The sequence below is a fragment of the Aquila chrysaetos genome, chromosome 6 (assembly GCF_900496995.4).
Source record: "Aquila chrysaetos chrysaetos chromosome 6, bAquChr1.4, whole genome shotgun sequence".
Lineage (NCBI taxonomy): Eukaryota > Metazoa > Chordata > Aves > Accipitriformes > Accipitridae > Aquila > Aquila chrysaetos.
This window is the reverse complement of record NC_044009.1, coordinates 15,602,469-15,616,800: the sequence shown is the minus strand read 5'-3', so window position 1 is coordinate 15,616,800 and position 14,332 is coordinate 15,602,469. Positions and strand designations below refer to the sequence as shown.

Genomic DNA, 14,332 nt, shown 5'->3' with positions numbered 1-14,332 from the left:
TCTCAGCAGGATAGGTACTGCACGAGTGCTATCCTCCACTATAGGCAAAGACCCGTAGTCTTTCCTATCGGTTATCTAAGTACTACACAAGATAATCTCCACTAATTGCCTGGAGGTAAGAACTCAAGGTACCTGTCTTTCTATTAATGGGAAGTAAGAGTTATGCCATGGTAAAAGCAAATCCATGTTTAGGTGTGAAGCTACACTGCCATACATGCTGACCAAGGCAGTATGCTTAAGTGGTTCCAGCTCTCTCCAGAGCTTCTAAGGGCTGACAAGACAACTCAGATCAAGGTAGGACTCAAACCTAAGGAATGCTCCTGAACAAATCCCAGTGCAGGTGCACACACACTTAGTAAATTAACAGCACTTTTTTTGGTGTTCAAAGTATAAGTAAGAGAGAGCAAGGTGTCTTACTCTGGAAGAAACTACATCCGTACCTGCAATTACTCCAGAATTATTCTTCATGAAAACAAGCTCTGGAGGATACCAAGTGAAGATAAGACTGGGGTCTTCCCCTCTTGACTAACTCCTGCACAAAAGCCAGCATGGCAGAGAGCACACAGTGCACTTTTCCTGTAATCTGAAAAGGCTTCAATTCAGCCTTTTGGGTACAAGTAATTAATGTTTTTGGAAATTGTTACTGCTGGGAGCATAGAGGTAATTTCAAGGTACATTCCTTCTTTCTCTCTCTGGCAAAGGCTACAGCAGAGCAATGCAATTCATTTCCTGAGGGAGTTCTAACTTGGAATTAGTCTGCAAAACATCTCAAGTGGTAAGGAATTTACCCACTGTTGTAAGGCAGGAAGGCTTAAGAAAAATAGGTCTCTATCTGAAAAGCCTTTCCAGAAACAAAATTACAAGAAAGAAGAGAAAGTAAGTAGAAAGAAATATTCCAACGTAAGAAAGAAATATGTCCATGTAAAATGCAGGCTTGACAAGTGTGTTCAGATTGAGAAGAGGACCAAGGGCAGGGCCAAAGGGTGGGCATTAAACTACTTTTATTTACATACAACCTTAGCCTACTGTGCCTTCAGGACTTGCCAGGACAGAAACTTTCAACATATTTTGCTAACTAAAAAGAACAATTTATTTCAATTTGATATGGATGTAACTAGATATTTTGTCACAAGACCCTAAGGTTTTTGCTGTTTTTTCTATTCTACTTCTGAGTAAAACATAAAGAAGGCCTGAAAGGTTTATTAGTCACAACATTTAAGTAAAGAAATAAACAAAACATTTCTCCTGGTTTGTTTTTGTTTTTGTTTTTTTTTTTCATGGGGAACCACCTGGATGTCTCAGAGATTTTTTATTATGTGCTCCTGTACCTTATTCAAAAAGGGCAGGAGTGCTTGTTCCAGTTTATGCACAGCCTAGGTGCAGAAATACCAGAAACCCAAACTTCTTAGATACAATGTTCCAGTTATCGGGGTGCAAGTTGAAAGAGATGCTTTTACATTAAAGGGATGCTGCAACCACTGACATATTTATTTTTGGTCAAGACCCCTGGTAATTTGGAAATTCTGAAGGCAAGACTTAGAACTGTAAGGACAATTATGCTTCCAGAAGTGAGTACACTAGTAAGCCAGTCCCACTACACTGTATTTACTTGGTTGTCTGCAAATTATGATTCTCCTTTGAAAGTAAAAAACCAGAGAGTAAGTACTTTGAAAATAAAAAACCATGTACAAGAGAGAACATCATCAGAATCTTGAACTTGAATCCCTCCTCGCATACTAAAAAAATCAAACTCCCAGAGTTTCAAAATGGAACAAATACCGTTTTAACAGACAGAGGAAATTAAACCAAAACCCTTTTCTTTTACTCTGCTGACAAACTTTTTTTATTCAAAGAGGGTGATAAAAGATGTGGGCACACCACAGGCAGTATTTAAAGGGATAACTAAGGAAGTTGCAAAGAAAACATGAAATTGGCCAATAGACTAGCAGTCTTCATGAGGAGGTAGAGTGAGCGAAGTACACAAAGCACAGAGCAAAGCATGAGTCTAGCCTCCCTCAAAAATAAGGACTGCATGTGAGCAGGACATAGTAGGTCTAGCACTTTTTTGCTGTCACAACTACTGTTAGCAAGGCTCCTTGAAAAGAGAACAAATATTCCTCAAAAGAAAGATGTTCTTGTTATCGGAATGAAGCCAAAGTAACATTTTTCCTCCTCCATCCTGGCAAAGTGACCAAGAGTACTCACAAGGCAATCCAAAGCCTTTCAGTTTTTTTCATGATGATTAATCTTTTTTCGAGAAAAGAAAATGTCAATATTCTTGTTAAACTTCCTAGTCTCCCTTAAGAGTAAGGTAAGAATTAACGCAAGGGGCAAGCCTTATATGACTATCCTTGAACAGACTTCTAACGCCTTGGCTCCTGTCCAGCTGGGCTGTCAGAGTCACAGGGTAAGTGATGGAGAGCGTGTGTAAAGAAGAAAGATTTAAGAGGTGTTTTTCTCTCCTCTCCACAACAGAGTCCTGCTGACTGGGATGTCTGCTGTTGCACTCTTGGAGTGAGTGTTCTGTTTCCCCTATCTGCTCCTCAAAATAATCTCCTCTCTACCCCATACATGGGATGTAAACCTTGGTAAACCTGCAAGAGTTGAGACCTCCTTAGGATTCCATGTCCACACTTGGGTCTTCTCTACTGGCCAGTGACAAGTTCTCCAAACCCAAGACTTACTTTAATCCCTGGCTTCAAATACCAGGCTGCAGTGTCTACACTGTCATTCTGGGAAGACAGTGGGTTTGATTAAAGACTCAAACAGTTCCATGAAAGTCCCAGCCTCACCTTCAGGATTATTTTGTGGCAAAGAAGCCCTCTCAAAAAAGCAGAATTCCTGTACTGGTCAGCAACTACCTAGAAACAGGTTTCTCCTAAAATAAGCCTCCCCCCTCCCCCCCCACATCCAATAGTATGAATCCCTTCTGCTGATAACAGCATTTAATATGCTATTTTGAAGCCCCAAGTGCTGTCAAGTCACACCTGCACTAGTTTCAAGGCTGAGTCACATGCAACAGCATCTGCATTATTGTTCAAAAAAGATTAAAGAATCAGATGACAGAAACCATAAACTTCAAAGATCACCAAAAAAGCTGACTATCACAAAAACAATTAGAAAACCTAAAGAAAGTTTCATGGACCTAGTCCAAAGGGCCTGAACTGAAAGTTGCTTATGAAAACAACACAACCAAGATACGGTAGTGTCTTGGCAAAAGCACCATCTAAAGGACTAACACTAACTCAATTAGACACACCATGAAATGCGCAAAAAGTACGTCTTCCCTGACCAGTCTTTCTTGGTTGTAATCACATTACTGGTATGGGAAATCTAGAAGGTGTGTTTTTCAAATGTCAGGATGAAGTTAAGATTTTCATTTAGTTTAAACTCATGTATGCCAGTGTGAGGTTTTCTGTAAGAGAGCTAAGTTCTAAAAATCACTCAAAAGAAAAGTTAGTCCATAAACACTACAGCTCTCGCAAGCAAAACCACTGTTAAGAGTCATGGTCTTACTTACCTGAAGGGAATGATAAGACTGGATGGAAGGAAGAGTCCAGCTCTTGCACATAATCCAGTATTTTAGATTCTGAGCTGTACTCACTACTGGTCAAAGCGGAGGCTGGCACCATACATGGTAACTGAGTTTTATATGGAAAGGATGCATCTCTAGATGGTGAAGTCTGCAAGGATACACAGAAACAAAGGTTAACTTCTCCTTTACTTGCTTCCTTCAAATTAGACCAGAAAGGGAGGGGTAAGTCAGTGAGAGACACTCTTCAATATGGCAATGGGAAAAATATTCCTACAAACTTCAGATAGTCTAAATATGACTTACCTCCACTTATCATAGGCTATAGTGCACAATACAAAGAATACAAAAAACCCCTTCAATTAGGGCCAGGAAACAGCTGTCAAAAGTTTCCAGAGAAAATGTAACTGTTTCCAATCATTATTTTGATATATCCTATGACAAAGAAACACCCCTGAAAATTCTATTCCAGCGCAATAGGCATGATACAGATGCACAAACAAAACTAACACTAGACTAAATACAAGGGTCTCCTCCATTTATCCTCTTAGTCTTAGTAAGATTCTTAGTATCGATATCTCTAGACAGTTTGTGCTCATACATTTTAATGCAAGACACATTATTAAACATTTTGAGCACACTGTGTACTTACACAAAGCAAGAGGGCAAAGTCCTTACCTTGTTATAATTTAAATATCAGATAAGCAACACAAACAAAAGAAGATACACAGCAATAAATACAGAGAAGGATCCACTGAGGATTGATTAATAGGTAGTAAGAGGAATTACTAGAAAGAGGAGAGCTGCAAAGAAAGATTAATTTGGCCGCTTATTTGCAAGGCTTCTTAAAGTACAGAAGGTAAAATAATGGATTGCACAGAACTCGTAGGTGTGAGGTAGCAAGACGCTAAGTCAAAAGGCAGGGTGAAAATGGGCAGGAATAAGCAGCAAGGTGCAGGCAATATATTGAGCTCTGAAAGACAGAAGGAAAGAACTGAATGTGTCAACAGTAGTCTGTGCTTCAGAATAAGCTACAAAACCACTGCCAGGAAATAGTGTTGCTTCAGCCTTACTGGATACTAGCAGTAGTAACCCCACGGTACTTTTTTAAAGGCTTCCATAGATTTTTGATACTTTGCCAAATGCTGCAGAACCTACAAACAAGAAGGGAGGGAAGGGGGGGATGGGGTACTTCAAGGGTCTTAGCCTAATGCTGTGGTAGCCTAAGAACCACATTTATCATCTCCCAGAAAAGTATTTCAATGTAAAAAACTGTAAGAATGTATATAACAGTGGTCATCTTGATTTTCTTACGACTTTTTATGGAATGAAAGGAAAACATCTAGCAGTTGCATCAGAGGCAAGACAAACAAACATTATTTGCATTTTCAATACTTTTGCTTTCAGAATCAAAGAAATCTCTTCAGCTGCTTCCTCCTGCCTGAAATATTCCAGGTGGTATTCTAGCAGTGCTACTCATCTGTTAGTGATGCAGTGATTATGTCCACCACATAAAATCCCCCTCCACTTACTGAAACCAGTCCTTCTGTCAGGTGGCATCCCATTATATGGACCATTAAACTAAAACTTAGAGAGCTTTTAGGTAGTTGCTCTACCTTTGATGCAATAAGGGCTTGCTTTTAAAAAATGCACAAAAGCGTATTTCCGCTTGATATTTGGTTTTTAGAAATAAACTAGTTTACTGAATCTCCACTATTTAAGCTGCAACTGCACCCCTTCTGCTTGCATTTTTTTTTACAGAAATGAATCCACATTACAGTAAACGATCAATCTCTTATTCTTTAAAAATAAATCCCCAAACACTAATCAGTAAAATTACCTAGAAAATATATAGATAAGACCAATACATACTGACATCCAGTCCTTCAGTCCTGACTCGCTTTTTGTTGCTTTAATTCACTTTAGTCCCAAACACTTTTAGACTATAGCTTAAAGCTAAGCCTGCTCAAAAACATGCATACGTGGTCAAATAACCTCCACAGTCTCAATCTGTTTTGAAACAGGATTAAAATCCATTTGCCAACACTGGTAAATGCAAAAATCTTTTCCTCATCTTGCCCGTGGTCTGAGTTACAAACCTTATGCCTGAGTTTGTGCTTTATTTCCTTGAATGCTCTGGCATCAACACCTAAATAATTACATCTTTCATTAAGTCAGTTCGTAATTCAAAAGAAAATAAGGACTTATACAGAAGCAGAGTAATTTTATTTAAATGCCTGTGAAGTTAGTAGAAAAAAGCTAAAAATGTCTGTGGTCCTAGCTACTGGATCTGGTTTAAATTTCTGATGGAGTAGTTTTCCACTGGAAAATGCTGAATTAGTGAAATCATAATGTTTGTCAGGAATGTCGATTTAGTCAACTCTTGATGAAAAAATTTCTGAAGCCCTTCATTCTGGAATAAAAGCATGTTGCTCAGTCAAAGAAAGTGGTTCAACCTTATTGAAACAAAATTGAAGAATTGTTTATTGGAAAACTAAACTCTCCCCCCTTCCAATTCAGTACAGAACACAGTCTACAACCCAACTGGCTTTTACAACAGTTAATTATTGATTTTGTAACAAAACAAAAAATCCACCAAAACCCAACTGAAAACAACCCCACAAATACATCCATTGAGCCACAGCAATGACAAGTGGTTTCATGAAAACACACAGCTTTTAGAAGTCAGGCCGCTACAGTAAGCCTGAACACAATGCCAACACTTCAGAAAGCAAGAGAGATTACTAAACTCTTATCAATTTTTTTCCCTGCTATACTACACCTCATACATCTCCTGAAACATTTTTCCTCATTACTGAAATACAAAACCTCATGCTTCCTGAGCTCAAGCAGATATGAAGAATAACATTACATTAAATTGATTCTATTAAGGAAAAGAAAATACACTGTATTTAAGAGGAAATCAGAAGTGTGCAAGCTTTAAATCTTCAACTAAAATAGCAGCTCTGTTTTAAACATCATAAGGAATGGTGTCACCAACAGAATCTAATTTTCTAGAGTATTATGAATTTTCATCTTGGATTTCTCCCCCCTCCCGCCCCCAGTACTGTTTTAGTGGGTCACAGAAAATATAGTGAGCAATTTACTTCGATATTCAAAACAATTCTTGCACTTGCTTGTGATAAATTGATGCATTAGACAAAGCACAACTGGCTCATGCCTCCGTTCTAGAAGGGTCAGAAGGCTGAACACTACCAGCCAACCATCCTTCTGCAGAGAAAAAAGTTTGAGTCTACAAAGCATGCAGTAATTGAAAAGAAAAATGTTTTGTGCTCCCAGTTAAAAATTATGAAGTGAATACTCGTTTCATGGTTTCAGCTACTGATCACTAAAACTCCTACCATTTTTGGAAACATGCCTAAGTGTAACAGTACAAAGGGCCACAGTTCAATTACAGCAGTGTGTATGAATCCAGTAAGTTAATTAAGTTAGCTCAAATACACTCTGCTGAATACCTGTCACGTCTGCTTCTGATTACTCTTATAAGCTGAAAAAGGCAAGGAAAAAGCATTTATTCTCCCTACACACATCCCCCCCCTTTTCAGCAATATCAAAGAGCTATTCCCCTCAATATTAAAAACTTCTTCAGTAAATGAGTAGCCAACTAAATTGGCTAACTAATTGTGGAGATTTAATTATGGGATCCAAGAGAACCACCGTGTGGGTGGCTGATGCCTCCTCTTTGAACACTTAACACACTGCTAACTTTTAATCCTCCAGAAGCGCTATGTACAGCTCAAACCAACAGAGCACCGCATTACCTGCCTGCTTCTGTGCTTTAGCATCTGCCTTGAAGGCCAGCCCACTTCTCCACGGCCTCCCTCTTCTGCATACAATGATCTGCTCTGAGCAGAGCTATGTCCCTCTGGCAGAATATACAGTTAAATGAAATGTCTTCCCTTCACAAGCTAAACATCAGGGGTTCCCTAAGCAGGATTTCACTGCAGAGTGCTTTTGGGAAACACAGAATATATGGATAGTGAAAGGTTAATCTGAAAGCCCCAAAGACCTTCTCTCTTATCAACAGGTCATGGGGGAGAAGGTGGGCAAAGCATACAAGACACCCCTACGTGGGAAGGTGCATAACAGATGGTGCTGACAATACCTATTACATGACAGACTCTCCTTTCCAGGTGAAGCTTCTATAGATGTCAAATGGACAGACCTTTCTCCTGCACTTGCTTGCAATCTATATGCAGGTCGGGTACGGTGAAGCAAGCTGCCCTGGGATGTAAACAAATTCAACTGCCTCTGGCCCCTCTGAAGCTGCAGATAACATTGAAGTGCCAGATCCTGTGGCAGAGACCAGTTTTTTCTAGGAACAGAACCGAGACTTTCATAAAACACTAATGGCAACTTAGCATCTGGCTTGTCTCAAATTCAGATTTTTCATCAGTGTCATAAAAGGAGTGGTAGCTTCTACCATTCTCGGAGATCACCCACCTCTTGTAAGTATACATGGAGTTTAGTTTCTTTAATCCTGTTATAAGCCAACAGGAGATGGACTTTCACCTGCTCTGTGGGAAGTGTATGCTGTCTTCAACATCCTGAAACAAAGACCTTTTGTTCAACTAGCAAACCAGTTGAAAAATCAAGGTTAGTGAGTAATCTTTGATCAGTTAAACCAAAAGAAGGAAAGACATGTTAATCCGCAGGGATCTCTTTTCAAAAATGCCATGTAGAAATTAAGAATAGATGTGATCAATAAAACACTACAGTAATGTCATAATAAGCTAAAGGTGCAGGACTGCGAAAAGCACACTTCAGGTTTTTCATTCTGGAAAAAAACAGAATTCACAGCATGACTGGCTTGCCATAAACCTCACAAAGGATGGATTTAGTTCCACTGGCAGTATCACAGTATCGCAAAGCTGAAGGTGTTCTCCCTTCCTTCCTCCCCAGCAGACAACAGTCTTGTCACACATTCAGAATAGCTGAATGTGTAGGAATACTTTTTTTTCCCCATTCAGGTTTTGTTGATATCTAACTAATAGAAGATCTTCTTTTTTAAATTCTGGTGTTAAAATAGTCATTTTATCAACTATTATTTTCACTTACAAACCTGGCTAACCATAAGCAAGTGATTCTCCTCCCCAACCCAGAAAACTGACATATCCACAGAGGTACTACACCATTTTCATTGAAGCAGAATTCATCCTCTTGAAACCAGTTTGCAGGAGACTTGGCAACACAACAACATTATCTGTATTCATGGCTTTTAAAAAGTCAGCAATGCCAGGAAACTATGCAGAAGCAGGTGTAGGAGCCAGTATCTAGGGATACCAAGGAAGGGGATGACAACCAGTAAACTCCATTTCAGTGCAACTAAGGGGAAATTACTACTTCACTGTGTGAAAGGCAAAACTTCTAGCTGGCTACTGAATAACATGCTTGCTAGTTACTGCTGTGGACAGTGCTGTTTCTTTAAATTTACAGACCGAGGGAGCCAGAGAAAGCAGTAATTGGTAACAGCCACAAAGAATTCACCTGTATCTCCTTAAACGCAAATAAACCACAACACAGGATAATATGGTAGAGGAAATGGGATTGTATTCTAGGAAGCAGGTGCTAAAATATTTGTTCCCAGACAAACATATCACCTGGCAGAAAACAGGGTACAACTTCCTCACTATATGCAATAATATGATTAAGCACCTTGTCTGCAAACACAGACTGTCCTCTCTGCGTCCCTTCTCCCTGTCCCTTATTCTCCTTTCCTGCTAGCTACAGACCACTTGCAGATAGCAGATATTTAGCAAGTAAGATAAAGGCTCTGCATGCTGGATATAATACAAATTATAAAAGTGTGTGTGTATATATATATACTCTTCCCTAAAAACTGAAAAATAACAAGACTTGGTGAAAGACCCATATGTATTTATCAAGTAGCATCTACAAAAAGTATCACTGGCCCTAAGCATGCACTGGGAACGCAGCAGGACACAAAAATCATAGAACTGGCATGAGAATTAAAGAAAGAAACCCAAACCCTAGAATTTAAATACTTTTTTCCCTGTCTGTTTCAGAGCCTTCTGGAGAAGCACTCACTTTTTTTTCCCCCTTCTTTTTTTTTTAAAACCACTAAACAAAAGCAGATATTCTTCTGCTCTCACTTAAATCCCCATCGAGACGGAAAAGAAAAAATACTGGCAATACTCAACTGCAAGAGTTGGCAACATTATACCAACTGTTTGCTTGTGGTATCTAAAATGTAAGCTTTTGCACCTCAGTTCCCAACTTTCAGGGTGTTGGCACCTTTGCAAATTTGAATTCTGGTTTTCTCCATGTGCTTCAGTCCACACAACCAACTATTCCTCCAGCAGGTGGAGATACAAATACAATGAGAATTTGCAGATTAGAAAAACCCACTATGTTCTACAACCCTGCAAGAAATGGATAGGACCAAAATTGATAGTACTCAGATCTCACTGCTCTATTGCCTCTTACCTTTATCTATAGCTGTATAAAGTTTTCATAGATTAAAACACTACATAGCCTCAATGACATCTCTTGGCAAAGCACGACTTGAAAAAAACCAACAGTGGAACTGATGTCATTAGTTAGGATGTTAAATGAGAAACTAACAAAATGTACTGGCAAAACAAATTCCATGTTACTAAAGAAACCCTGCAGCAAGCCACACAGATAAAATACTAGAAAAGAAAACATCAGGGCATGTCAGCTAAGCAAAGACCTCACTGAGAGCTTCTGACTAGTAACAACACTTGTCTGCTTTCAAATAAACTTAATAGAACTTCTGGTATCTCAGAAATAATCAGTTTCTTCAATTTTAGGCAAAAAATAGGCAGAGACGGAGATACTATAGGTCCTCACTGTAGGAAAAGCATTTGCAGAAGCACCCAGGCATTAGACTTTGGAGAATCTGGGTGCAGGGGAAGCAGTTATAAATGCAACAACCACTGGGAAATGATTCAATTGGTGCTCATGTCTTAAAGTCCTGACACCAATCTGCTACTTACAGACTTTCTTGGTTTTAATGTTTTGATACTCTTAGCCTTCTTTCTTAGGTGTTAAAACTACATTACATGCATTTTACAGGAGGAGACAATGACCCAGAGGTTTTTTGACTTGCCAGCTGTAACAACACAAACGAGTGGCAGATCAGCATTTTGAACGAAGCACTCTCAGGCTTCTAAACCCAGCCTGCAAGCACGTCATCCTACTAGGTCATGCCTGCAGTTTACTCCTTCGTGCTATCCTGCATGCAGGTTTTAATATTCATTCAAAAATCATGCTGAAGAAATGCACCACTACAATCACGTCCTCTAGATTGAAGCACAGACTGCAATCCCAGGGTTTATTGTGCCTGTGGATTATTCTGAGTGGCTTGTGCACTGACTCACAATCAAGAAAAGGCCTAAACTCTTACCAAGCTATTTAGATAATGAAAGAAGAAAGATACAAAACAGATTCCATGGCCAAAAGATGACTCACAGATCATCTGTGGTACTCAGTCATTCTGAATTAGGGGACAAGCGGATTTGGCCCCAAAGGATGTTTCAAGTTCCTGAGGATACTAGATGGGGACAGATAAACCAAACACCCTGCATCCTGTTTTATTTATCCCCACTGCAGTCTAACTATCTTGTAGATCTGGCAGGTCTCCTAGACTTTCAGAGTTCTATGTTTTCTTTTACATACTACTCTGTGTAAGCATTATTTAAATATCAGAGCAGGGGAAGGTGTAGTCCTCTTCAGAAAAGAAACACAGCAAAGTAGAGGACAATATAGGGCATCTCTCAACAGACACTGGGAGGCTACTAGGTCACTAAATACTCAAACTTTTGACAGCATTGTAAATGTATGTGACATGGCAGTAGATAAGAGAAAAAATGTGGCTGTCTTCCCAGTGACCTTATGAACTGACAGATGGAATAGCAGTTCACAGTTTCATACTTTGCTTTTCCTAACATGGATGTTGCGGGGTGGAGGGGGGGATGAGCTTAAGTTAAACCATGACACAAACAAATCCGAAGAGACGTGAAGGACAACACTCTGAATGCCATTCAATGCGCAAAGTGTTCAACCAGTCATCCCAAATCCCCCAAATTCCTCAAAGTTATCCCAGCATTTCTTAATTGCCTACACATGGGAAGTCCACATTTTGCTGTGATTCTCTGGTCAGAATTCTTTAGTCATCGCCTTGCTCAGATCAGTCTGCAGACCAGCATCACCCATCAGCACTGCCAGGCACTCACTCGCCTGCTATGTGAACCAGGCACCATGAGGAAGCTGGTGCAGGAGCTGTGATGTTCAGAAGATTCAATGTTCTCCTCAGACTTTGGCAAGCTGGTCTCTGTTAACTCCACATCTGCTGCAGGGAAGTGGCAGCAACTCTTCCCTAGCTCCAGCTTGTTCTCAGGCCAGTGACCTTAAAGAAAGGGGGGTCCTCACAGACCATGGTACCAGGGGCTATATAAATATGTAAAACTTGAAGAAATATGGGAGAAGCACTTGCTAGAGCTGGCGCGCTAACATTACATTAAAAATCCAACTATTTTCCATGCTGCTAAGAAGTAACTGCTTTTTCTATGAAGGCCAGAGGAAATTTGCTGGATTACTATTGGGAATATAAATGCATTTTCAAAAAACCTAGGTAACAATCCCAGAGGCCATTCCCCATTTTGCATCCTTACCCTTAGACATCTGCCTAATCTAGCAGTCAGCCTGGGCTGATAGCCAGTGTTCTTCCATTACAAGCTAAGCAATCTCATCAACAGCTGGGTAACCAAGCGTAGCAAGTGCAGGACTAAGACAGTTACAGGGCCTGTTAGAATAAGATTTCTTGAATGAAACGATACACTGATGATGGCTCTTAATTCAAAGACTTTATACCCATTTAGGTTTGATCGTCAGAATGTGCTGGAAATGTCCGGTCTAATTTTATCACTTACTTCACCAGCAGGATCCCTCTGTTTTTAACCAACACTGTGTAAGAGGCTTTGTTCACTGCTTTACCTTAATTTTGAAAACTTTAATTGAGTTTGGCACTTGCATGAAGTCTGAAGCTGACAGCTTGACTGCTGCCACCACCCTTTATTTTCTCCAGGAAAACAAGCAGAATCTATCTGTAGCCCATGACGCAGTTTTCCATGTTGCCTCTCAGTTGACTTCCCCACAGACAGGACATTAGAAAGCAGAGTCTAAACACAGGTTTTTGAGCCAAGAGCTGTGGTAAGCATAAACAGCAGTCCCTACAGAGGTTTTTACAACACTACCTTCGGGACATCTCTGCACTTTCGGTACAGGGACACTGGCGCTGGGTTAGTATATGGCAACCCAGCACTAGAAATGTCAAGAGCATGGAGGAGACACACAGTTGCACCAGCTCCTGTATTTGAGGCCTTAACTAGTAACTTAAAATGCACTTTTTGATTGCAGTCTTACAATCAACAGTAAACTACAAATTTATCTTTTTAGTCTACAAGTCAAGATAAACTATTGAGTATGCAAAGCAGCTCAGCTCTACGGCTGGTTGAAGATAAAAAGGTAACCTCTGCTTTGAACTCCTGCTGCTGGGCTGCAAAAATGAAGTTTCTGTTCACAAGCTTCTACTGTTATTCTCTGAACTGCACTAACTCTGGCCCAGTTTTCAAAGGACAGAGACACAGGCAGTGCTTGTAGAAATATGAGACACGTGAGCCTGCAAGATGTAGGCTTCGAGAAGAGCCTGTTATTTAGAAGTTGCATCTGGAGTGGAAACCCCTTGTGTTTCAGTAGAAGGAAAGTCCTGGAGTCTTTTGCTGAGGAGCAACCTGCACAGCTGCAAGAAGCACTTGTGGTATTGGAGGCATCAGTTGGGGAATGAGGCGTCCATCCTCTTTTAACAGGACATGGATTGGATTGAATGAGAAACAAGGAAGTCAAAGTCAGCAACAGCCTCCTTGGTTAATGCAAGGAAGATGAAAAGCCTAAGTGTCTAGGAGGTAGAGCTCCCAAACCCGAAGCCTCCACCCCATCCCCCACCATCAAACCCTCCAGGCAGGCTGCCAAGTCTTTAAGCCCCACTGCCAGGAAGCTGGGAAGTCAAGCTAATAAGAAACTGCATAGTTTTCAATAAAATATCTTGCTAAAACTAGGACACTTCTTCAATTTTGCAGAGGATGCTGAATCAGCACCCTCACACAGAACATCCTTGCAGGGGAAATTTCTCCCCAGACCACTGGTAGACTTAGTAAATCCTAGACAGTTAGCCAAGGAGACATGGAGATTTCTCTCAATATAACACACTTTTAAAAGGCAAAGTAAAATCAAGACATTAAAACCACTTGGGATTAAAAGTGCTCTAAAGAATGAGTTCATACCGTCTCTGCTCCCAAATTAGACTGTTGCTTTAAGCACCACAGCTAAACTCATTGTATATTCTTACCAGCAATATGCTATTAATATCAGACGTGAACAGATATGCCTTGCCCTGCACAAGAGACAATGTTTTTTTTTCCCATTTTAAAATATTAATTGCTTTGTAATGCGGAAAATTGTAGGAGTTTTAAAGGATTCATAAAGTGTCATGAAAAAGGCAATATAACTAATCAGGAACAGCAAAAACAGAAAAAACATTAAGATACTGCAATTTAATTTCCTAGAAAATGATGTGCCACCAGCTGTGTAAACTTTCTTGTAGCTAAAACAAATATTCTGAAAACAAGCAGGCAGCTGATTTACACTGTAGCCTGTTTCCTCAGCAGTCAAGCATCCCAAGGAAGGTCTCAAGTTGTCTCTTAGACTGTACAAGGGCTTTAAAGATAGCCATACAAC

The 14,332-nt window shown here is 40.0% G+C and overlaps 1 protein-coding gene across 11 annotated transcripts in view; it reads right to left on the bottom strand.

The window, feature by feature from the left end:
* The window catches only part of KANSL1L (KAT8 regulatory NSL complex subunit 1 like), a 67,978-nt gene that overhangs the window by 17,864 nt on the left and 35,782 nt on the right, over window positions 1-14,332 (bottom strand). For all 11 annotated transcript variants that reach the window (XR_005932714.1, XM_030018334.2, XM_030018338.2 and 8 more), the window contains one exon: window positions 3,521-3,683. Coding sequence is in view for 10 of the 11 variants with exons in the window: in XM_030018334.2 (XP_029874194.1) it covers window positions 3,521-3,683 (163 nt within the window). In the remaining variant the exon portion in view is untranslated. The remainder of the gene's footprint in view (window positions 1-3,520; window positions 3,684-14,332) is intronic.